Genomic DNA, 10943 nt, shown 5'->3' with positions numbered 1-10943 from the left:
CTACACAATCTAAGTACAACTACTACAACATAGGCATAAGAATACAACCAAAAAATCTGAAAAAATAGAGAGAGAAATAAAAAAAGAAGAAAGAAACTAGGGCTCATACCTGTGGTGAAGGAGAATGGGGAAGATGCTAGTGAACTGGGGGGGTCGTGAGATGGGGGACGGGTGGGTTTGGGATTTGGGAGTGTTTGGAGGAAGGTTTTGTTTGTGTTTGAGTTGGAATGAGGGAGGGGTTTTCTTTTGTTGAATGGAGGGTTCAGGTACCGGGGGAGGGGGGCGTTTATTAGATGGGGAAAGGGGTAATTGAGTCTAAACAATAAACAAACAAAAAAAACAAAAAACTGAAAATACACTTGAAAACACCGGATTTGTTTTACGGAACTAGCGCGCCCAGATGCGCGAGCGCACTAGATTTAGCGCGTCCAATACAGAACCCAAGAGCTACTAGTGCGCACAGATGCGCATCCAGTAGCGCGGTCGCGCTAGTAGCGCGTTCAATAGCATGATCAGGTGTGCGGCCAAGGTAGAAACTTTGCAGTTTAGCGTGCCCAGTATCACGCACCTGGGCAATTTTTTTCTTCAACTTTTCACCTATTCTTACCCCGTTCGATGGCCTTAGCACCTGCCCTTTGTCACCTGCATTGGTTAGCTCTTCCTAAAACACAAAATTAACACTACTATCGTTGGGTTGCCTCCCAACCATCGCCTTATTTAACGCCGTGGCACGACGGTTACAACAATTCAATGGGTTGTCTCCCATCTAGCGTCTGATTTAACGTCGCGGCACGACTCAACACATTCTCAAGCATCCGTCAAGTTCACCGAGGTCTTGTGACGTGCAAAGTCACCACCCCAGTAATGTTTTATCCTTTGACCATTCACCAAGAAAATACCAGTTGAGCTCATATCCCGCAACTCCACAGCTCCATGAGGCTTCACACTTACCACAACAAAAGGGTCTGACCAACGAGATTTAAGCTTTCCTGGGAAAAACTTCAACCTTGAATTGAACAAAAGAACTTCTTGCCGTGGCTCAAACTCTCGATGTTGGATGTGCTTGTCATGCCACCTCTTAGTCTTCTCTTTATACAATTTGGCATTTTCATATGCGTGCAAACGAAACTCATCAAGCTCGTTGAGTTGCAACAACCTCTTCTCGCCAGTCAAGTCCCCATCCGTATTCAGCCTTTTAATTGCCCAATAGGCCTTGTGTTCAAGTTCGACGGGCAAGTGACATGCCTTCCCATAAACTTCCCATAAACTAACTTATACGGAGAAGTACCTATGGGATTTTTGTATGCAGTTCGATATGCCCACAATGCGTCTTCTAACTTCCTTGCCCAGTCTTTTCTATTTGCACTCACTGTTTTCTTAAGAATCCGCTTTACCTCTCTATTTGACACTTCCACTTGACCGCTCGTCTGGGGGTGATAGGCAGTGGAAACTTTGTGCTTGACTCCGTACTTTGCAAGAACATTATTCAGCAGTTTGTTGCAGAAATGCGTTCCTCCATCACTGATCAACACTTTGGGAGTTCCAAAGCGTGTGAAGATGTGCTTCTTAACAAAGCTTACCACAACCTTTGCATCATTAGTGGGAAGAGCAATGGCCTCCACCTACTTAGAGACATAATCGACTGCCACCAAGATGTACCTATGACCATTGGAGTATGGAAACGGTCATGAAGTCAATTCCCCAAACATCAAAAAGCTCCACTACCAGAATGTTTTGCAGTGGCATCTCGTGCTTCTTTGTGATCGTTCCGGTTCTTTGGCACCTGTCACACATTTTAACAAAGGCGTGTGCATCCCTAAATAATTTTGGCCAATAGAAACCTGATTGTAGCACTTTCTGGGCGGTCATGTCTCCACCATGATGACCTCCGTATGGTGAGGTGTGACCGCTATGAAGTATGGCATTCATCTCTTCCTCAGGAACACATCTTTGCACCAACTGATCTGCACAGAGCCTGTATAAGAATGGCTCATCCCACATATAAAGCCTCACATCATGCAGGAACCTTCTTCTATTATCGGGTGTTAATTCTGGTGGTGTCACCCCACTTGCAATAAAGTTCACATAATCTGCATACCACAGGGCTGTGCTTGAGGTGATTGCCAATAACTGCTCATCAGGGAATGTTTCTTTGATTGCACCCCCTTCAGCTACATGGTTCCGATTTTCTAATCTGGACAAGTGATCAGCCACTTGATTCTCTATTCCTTTGCGATCTCGGATCTCTAGGTTAAACTCTTGCAAGAGGAGGACCCACCAAATCAGTCTCGGCTTGGCGTCTTTCTTATTAAATAGGTATCTGATAGCTGAATGATCTGTGTAGACGATGACTTTGGTCCCCACTAGATATGACCTGAACTTGTCAAACGCCCACACCACGGCAAGCAACTCTTTTTTAGTGACTGTGTAGTTTATCTGAGCTGGATTCAGAGTTTTGCTCGCATAGTAGATGGAATGGAAGATTTTATTTCTCCTTTGCCCCAAAACAGCTCCAATAGCCAAGTCACTCGCATCGCACATCAACTCAAATGGCTGCTCCCAATCCGGAGCAATTATGATTGGTGCAGTCACCAACCTTCCTTTCAGCTCCTCAAATGCCTTCAGACAGACAACATCAAATTTGAAGGCGACATCCTTCTCAAGAAACTTGCACAAGGGAGAGGAAATTTTTGAGAAATCTTTAATGAAACGACGATAAAAACCTACATGGCCCAAGAAACTGTGAATGCCTTTGACAGATATCGGTGGGGGCAATTTTTCAATTGCTTCCACCTTTGCCTTGTCCACCTGCAAACCATCTTTGGATACCTTGCGCCCCAAAACTATACCTTCACGTACCATGAAATGGCACTTTTCCCAGTTTAGCACCAAGTTAGTTTCTTCACACCTAGCAAGTACTTTATCAAGGTTCATCAAGCAGTTATCAAAATAACATCCAAACACAGAAAAATCATCCATGAACACTTCCACAAACCTCTCAACCATGTCAATAAAAATGGCCATCATACACCTTTGAAAAGTCGTAGGTGTATTACAAAGACCGAAGGGCATTCTCTTGAACGCATATGTGCCATAAGGACACGTAAATATGGTCTTCTCTTGGTTCTTTGGGGCTATAGCAATCTGATTATACCCTGAGTAACCATCTAAGAAGCAGTAGTACTCCTGGCCAGCTAATCTATCAAGCATTTGGTCAATAAAGGGGAGGGGAAAATGGTCCTTCCAGGTGGCATTGTTCAATTTTCTATAATCAATGCAAATTCTCCACCCGGTGACAGTTCTTGTAGAGATTAAATCATTATTCTCATTAACTACTACAGTCATCCCCCCTTTCCTGGGTACACATTGAACTGGGCTTACCCATTTGCTGTCTGAGATAGGAAATACAATACATGCATCAAGCCACTTAATCACTTCTTTTCTTACAACCTCTTTCATAATTGGATTGAGTCGGCATTGTTGCTCTACACTGGGCTTGTGTCCGTCCTCCATGAGGATTTTGTGCATGCAAAAGGCTGGGATAATGCCCTTAATGTCAGACATCGTCCACCCAAATGCTCGCTTGAGCTCATGTAGCACTCTCAACAGCTTTTCTTCCTGCAATTTAAACAAGTCAGAAGAAATAATAATGGGTAAAGTGTCAGAGTCACCCAAATAAGCATATTATAGGTGAGGTGGAAGAGGTTTAAGCTCCAATTTTGGGGCTTCCTCAATTGACGGCTTTGGAGGAGGTCCCTCTGGATTATTCAAAGGCTCAAAGGGGTGTATCCCTTGTATGTACGCACAAGATGTATCTAGGATGTGCATCATCTCCTCAGCCTCCTCGTCAGCCCCCAGGCTATCAAGCAACATAAGTGCTTTATCTAGAGAATCGTCTAGATATACACTCGAATAATGAATCTGCTCATCAGCCTCAACAACAGATATCATTGAGAGCTCCTCATAGTGGCGGGGAAGTTGGATTGTTTTGTAGACATTAAAAACTGCTTCCTCATCATCTACCCTCAAAATCATCTTTCCCTCTCTCACTTTGATAATTGCATCACCAGTAGCTAAGAAAGGTCGCCCCAATATGATTGGAACCAGTTCATCAGCCTCATAATCGAGGATAATGAAATCAGCAGGGAAGATGAATTTCCCAATCTGCAGCAACACATCTTCAATCACCCCTTCAGGGTAAGCTATCGATCTATCAGCCAGCTGCAACGTCACAGTAGTGGGCCTTGGAGCTCCCAGGCCCAATTGTTTGAACAAAGACAAGGGCATCAGATTTATGCTCGCCCCCAAATCGCAAAGAGCATGACCCACATCAATATTACCAATGCGCACATGAATCGTGAAGCTTCCAGGATCCTTAAGCTTTTGAGGGAGCTTATTTTGGACCCTTGAAGTGCACTCCTCAGTAAGTGCCACTGTCTCAAATTCAGTTAATCTTCTCTTGTGAGCCACTATATCTTTTATGTACTTAACATACTTTGGAATTTCACGAAGCACATCAACAAGTGGTATATTCAATTGAACCTGGCTCAATATAGAGAAAAATTTTGTGAACATGCGATCATCATTTTTTTTCTGCAATCTCCGGAGGAAAGGTGGTGGTGGCCTTGGGGCCTCCACTGGCTCTGTAATTTCAGCAACATTCTTTGGCTCGTGAGTCACTTTGGGGATCAACTCTCCCTCAGGTATGGGCTTGTCTTTCTTTTTCTTTGGCACTTCCTCTAGCTCCCTCCCATTTCTAAGTGTAATTGCATTCACTTGAGGGTTCTTTTCTATATCACTGGGGAGAGCGCCTGCAAGTCTAGTGTTTTGATTTGTTGCTAACTGCCCCATTTGCCTCTCAAGATTTTTGAAGTCGGTCTTGAGTTGCTGATTGTCAATCAACAACTTCTTTAGCAAATCATTGGTACTTTCTTCCATTTGTTGGGGTGATCTCTGAGGCTGATTAAACTCCCCTAGGGTCTATGCTGATTCTAATTCTGCTGATTTCCACCCCATGAGAAGTTGGGATGATTCCTTCAATTTGGATTGTAAGAATTCCCGTATTGTGCATGCTGATTCGGTGGACCTCTATTTTGTTGCCCCACATAATAGATGGATTCTGGATTTTTGGGGCACTTATCACTCATATGACTGTCGCCATAGAGTTCGCAGTAAATAGTCCTTTGTTGTACATGTTGCATTGTCTGTGGCTGCTGCATTGTCATCCTAGTCATCTGATTGGCCGACTTTGAAATATCGGCTCTCATGGTTGATACTTCGTTGAGCTCAAGTAACCCAACTGATTTTTGCTTAACTGCCTTTCGTGAATACCATCACCTTGCCAGTTATTATCATTAGCAGTGAAGTTATTCAGCAAGATTTGGATTTCACTGTACGGTCTGGCCATGAAACTACCCCCACAAGCTGAATCAAGATTCATCTTTGAAGCATCATCTAACCCATCTACAAAAGTGTGACCCAATACCTCGTCCGTCTGGCAATGATGAGGACAGTCTCTAAGCATCTTCTTGTACCTTTCCCATGCTTGACGAAGTGTGTCGCCAGCTCGTTGTTCAAACCCAAGAATTTGACTCCTTAATATCTTTGTTTTCTTAGTGGGGAAAAACTTGATTAAGAATTTCCTTGCCAGATCATCCCAAGTGCGGATTGAATTCGCTGGCTTCTTATTCAACCACTCCTTAGCTTCCCCGATCAGTGAAAAGGGGAAAAGTGTCAGCCTGACATAGTCCTTCGAAACGTTCGGATAATTGTAAGTGTCCGTAATTTCCAAGAAATTCTGAATGTGCCTCTGCGGGTCTACATGAGGAAAGCCCACAAATATCCCTGTGGATTGGATCAGCTGCACCATGTATTGTTTTAGATCAAAGTTCCTAGTGATATCAGGCTTCACAATAGCCTGAGTCATATTAGCCAGACTGGGCCTTGCGGCTTCGATCACCGCGCGTTCCTTATTACCTGCCATCACAATTGGCTGTGGTTGAACTACGATGTCCAACTCTCTTTCAATTCTAGTTCTAGCGTCCACCTCCCTCCTCAATATGTGAAGTGTTCGTTCAATTTCGGGATTAAGAGGAAGGAGATTGTTTGCGCTTCTACTTCTTCGCATTCAAGAAAAGAAAACATGTATTGGCACAAACAAAGTGAATTGAAAATTAAAACTTGAATAAATAAATAATAAAAGCTCAACTCAGTCAAGTAGCTAATTTCTAAGTCCCCGACAACGACGCCAAAAGCTTGTTGCGACCAAAAACACTCACGCAAGTGTACGTGATTGTCAAGTAATAGAGTAGTGAGTAGAGTATCGTTCCCACGAAAACTTATGATTAACTGTTGACTAATTCAAACTCAATTAATTTGTCTATCCAAGAGGTTTTTCACAAAATAGAGATGTAATTGTTTTACTACCTAAACTACCAAGCAATAATCTAACTAGAACAATTAACCAAACAAATAACAATTTTGAGTAACAAACAGTAGGAGGGGATATTCCAGGGTCACGGGCTAGTTAACAATCGTGTTATGTTCTTAGCTTAAAATGACTAATCGATTTACCTGGATTGTTGATTGACAGGGTTAATGTTACTCATAAGAATCTGTCGAGTTCTTACTCGCCTATTCAAGTTAACTCAATGCCTATATGTCTATGGAATTACGATTAACAAGAATGCATTTACAATTCCTGTATTTCAACCAAGCAAGACAATTAGGTATATTTCTATCCCAATTGTTAATCCGTTCCCCAAGGCCCGGGTTCAACAACTTGCCCTATTTAATTCTATATGCAATCTAAAGTTCTCACTTTCGAGTTCAACTAAAGATTCGTAGATAGTATTTCACTGTTAGCTACTCAACAAAATAATTAAAAGCAGAATTAAATAAACAACCCAATATGATAAACCAACTTTGTCAAATTGAACTTCAAACAACAACATTCATGTTTTACCTATGACCCTAGAACAATGAGTTTTAGCTACTCATGCTAGTGTTCATCACAAATAGCAAAAAACCAAGAGAAGAAAAGAAGAACTTGATGGTCAAATCTCCTCCTTGCCTCTTGTCTCTCTATTTCTTGCACTAGACTATGAAAAACCTCCTCCCTCTTCCTTGGGCGAGCTTGACTTTATATAGGTTAAGTGAGTTTTCCTCCAGATTTCCAATTCTGCCCCTAAATAACTCTTCCCGGATTTTGGACTAGCGCGACCGCGCACCTGGACGCGTATTTGGCTGCGCTAATTGGCTGAGATTCTGTCATGGACGCGCTAAAAGTAGCGCGGTCGCGCACCTGGGCGCGCATGTCCAGTTCTGTGTTTCATCACTTCTGTTCCTCGTCTTCAAGCGTACTCAGCTCTGAGGGGCCTTTCTTGCTCCAAAATGGTTCCAATCACAACTGTTTAAGGCATCACCTAGGCTCCTCATCCTGCAATATATACAATTCACGATTAGAGCCTATCTTTCATCAATTAACCATATTATGATATTGGAATATAATCAAGTGGGAGCATAAACAATCGCCAAATTACCTAGATTTAACCTATTATCACAAGCTCATCCAAACGGCTCTATATTTTGCTTGCATAAGGAAAAAAAAACACAAAAAAAGGGAAGAAGGTTGGAATGGACGTTAGTTTTCATGTCATTAATAATACTTCTACCGTAGCTTCTCATGATTGATCACTATTCCTTTTTCATATGCATTTCTCAGTGAAAAACAAGAGCTTAAAGAACAAGTTGATATTAGGGCCATAACCAGCTAGCATCATGTTCTTGAGCAATCATAATGGTTTCGATTGATTATATTGGATTTGGTTATATTCCCAAGCCAAACAAATTTCCAATTGAAGCAAAATGGAATAACTTACAACATCACTTATAAGGCATGGAGTTCCCTTAACTCACAATTAACTTGTTTAAAAAGTATGTGCTCACACATCCAAGCTCCAAACTACCTCAATATTTAAGTTGGATGTACTTATTGGGCGTGCGTGAATAAAGTCCTATATGGAAAGTAGAAAAAAAAAAGCAGTTAACTTGTTAATGATGTAACCTAATTTTTGGGTTTTGTTAGACTCAATATCCATAAAATCGGATCCATCTCAATTCCTTATTTCACTGATGTTGGGCCTTCCAGCTGGCAAACCAAAGGGGGGGGGGGGGGGGGTGAGGCACGAGCATTTAAACTGTCATATCAAACCTGAAATGTTAATCCCAAAATTATAGCAAAAATTAAACTTGCTATAACCAATTAACTGACAGTCCAGCACTGATACCGTAAACAATTTTTATACTGTTGATTATATAACTTATTTTTTAAAGAAAAAAAATAAGAAACAAGAAAACGGCAAAAGAGAGAAGAGAGAAGCGCTCTCTCTTACATACACATTTATATATGTCAGCATGTGCACTTGTTTGTAAATGGAGTGCGGAACCATACTATTGTTAATTTTTACTAAAGTTACTAAAATAAGTGTAAAAAAAAAATGACCAAAGTATATATAGCGCTACTAATAGTGGCGCTATATAGTAACGTTAACTGTACCGTTACTGTATAGCGCCACTATTAGTGGCGTTATACTGAGAAACTTACATAGCGCCATTAATAGTGGCGCTATATGTCTTTTATCTGAAGACATAACGTCATTAATAGTGGCGCTATACCCTTTAATACAAATCCCTCATCTTCTTCTTCTTCGTTCCATCTCCGTCTTCCATCTCCCTCTTTTCACTTCTGGTCCCCCCCCCCACACACACACACCACCGATCTGCCCCAATTTTTTTTTAAAAAAAAATTTGGGTCTCCCGTCACATAAAAGTTTAATATTTGAGGTCCCACTGTCGAGTAGAGCTTCGTGTTTTAGTGGATTCATTCTTCCGGAGTCAAAATTTCGATCTATCTACATTTCAAAAATTCTAAATCGAGGTATTTCGATTTATTTTAAGTTGAAACTTTTATAACAATGCATATTACTTGATTTGTATGTGTTCTATTTCGGTTTGTGTTTATTTTTTCCGAAACTAGCATGTTAAATTTTATCCGAATTTAATTTTAGTGTTGTATAAAAATATGTAAATTAGTTTAAAAATGTATTTGTTAATATCCTCAAGTATATTTATGTGTTTTTATGCCGTTTAGTTTAGATTATTTTTTAGCGTAGTAAAATGTATACTTTATTAGCGTAGTAAAACGTAGACCCCTTTAGCGTAGTAAAACGTAGAGCCTTGTAGCATAGTATTGTGTAGTAATTGTTTAATTATATTATATTCTAGCACGAAACCCATATATATCTAATTATGGTGCCACTGGGCCACAGAAAATCTAGCACGAAACCCATAATTATAAATATAAATATATATATAATTGTTACAATTAAGTTATTAAAAAATATGAATTTAAATTATTAAAAAAACATAAGATTATTAATGATAGTTTTGTACCACTGGGCACGAAACCCATAAGTTTATATATAATTTTATACAATTAAGTTGTTAAAAAATATGAATTTAAATTATAAAAAACACACATAAATTTTAATGATAGTTATTAAAAATTATGAATTTTCAGTTGACGACATGGATGCACCTATACATCCCGGCCCTCGGACGTCGGAGCTACTACCCCTACAGCCCCAGCATAGATCCGAGCATATATGGGGGGGGAGAGTTGCTTACGCAGACTTTTCGGGGGAGGAGAGTGGATTTATTGTGGGATTTTTTGACTCCTCCCCGCGTTCTACATCCCCGTGTGGTCCATCACCTGGAGGAAATGGGATTATATAGGTATAACAACATATTATGAAATTCATGTAATCTATCCCTGTAGCTTTCCTGATAACATGGTTCCTCAGCCCATTCATCAAATTCACAAGTAGGTTCGTCGGGTTGCTTGTACAACTTGTTCATACAACACCAATAGCGGCGTCCAACATTAGCACCTTCCCACCCACAATCCATCATGCATGGTTTTCCACAAGAGCAAATTGGTGGACGACCATGTTGAGCCATTTGTGAACTATTTGCTTATAATAAAAACCTTACTTACTTTTAATGAAATATTTCTTGGGGAAATTTTTAGCACACAAAATAAATACAATGACCCCGTTATTTATAGGCTAAACAATACACATATAACGTCATATCTAATGGCGCTATATTAGATAGCGCCATATCTAATGGCGCTATATTACATAGCGCCATATGTAATGGCGCCATATCATGATGTTGACGAGACGACTTTATGTCAGCCGGTCACACATATCTAATGGCGCCATATCATGATATTTTCAGCTTTTTCAGTTCGACAAGACAAGACACACATAGCGCCATATATATAATTTGTGTATTAAATATCGTGATAGCGACAAGACAACACACATAATAAATATACCGATAATTAAGTATAAATTATTATTTAAATAGGTAAAAAGGGAAAGTACAAATCATAATTAACAAACAAAAAAATATTTTTTCATAAATACTTAAATCTTATACATAACAACTAATTATTACAACATGAACTCATGGGTAGTTAGGTACAATAGAAGAACACCCGCCCTGAGCTTGATTATTGTTGCCACCCAAAGGACATTTTCTACGGTCGTGGCCTGTTTGCGAGCATATACCACATTTGCGTGCATATACGATATCACTAACATCCATTTGGTTCCGTATACGCGTTCTCTTCTGCACCTGTCTTTTACGCAAATAGGACTTGTTACACACCATTTTAAATGGTTCTGGGGGCCAGTAATGCTCAGAACCCACTGGTTGCAGCTGACCACTATATGTGTTTACGTATTTGGAAACACTATATTGTTGATCAATATAGTTGGTCTCCGCATAACCAACACGTTGAAAACACTTGATGGCATGTGAACAAGGCATGTGGTATATTGACCATTTCCCACATGAGCATAACCTTGTGGATT

The 10943-nt window shown here is 40.3% G+C and overlaps 1 protein-coding gene across 1 annotated transcript; it reads right to left on the bottom strand.

Moving 5' to 3' along the window:
* Positions 1 to 3684: 3684 nt before the first annotated feature.
* LOC104246699 (uncharacterized) lies at positions 3685 to 4938 on the bottom strand. The gene has a single exon (XM_070151906.1). It carries the CDS (start codon positions 4936 to 4938, stop codon positions 3685 to 3687), a length of 1254 nt encoding a protein of 417 aa, XP_070008007.1.
* Positions 4939 to 10943: the final 6005 nt, after the last annotated feature.

Source organism: Nicotiana sylvestris, chromosome 7 (assembly GCF_000393655.2).
Source record: "Nicotiana sylvestris chromosome 7, ASM39365v2, whole genome shotgun sequence".
NCBI classification, from domain to species: domain Eukaryota; kingdom Viridiplantae; phylum Streptophyta; class Magnoliopsida; order Solanales; family Solanaceae; genus Nicotiana; species Nicotiana sylvestris.
The sequence above is the reverse complement of the archived record's forward strand: the minus strand, read 5'-3'. Positions and strand labels throughout refer to the sequence as shown.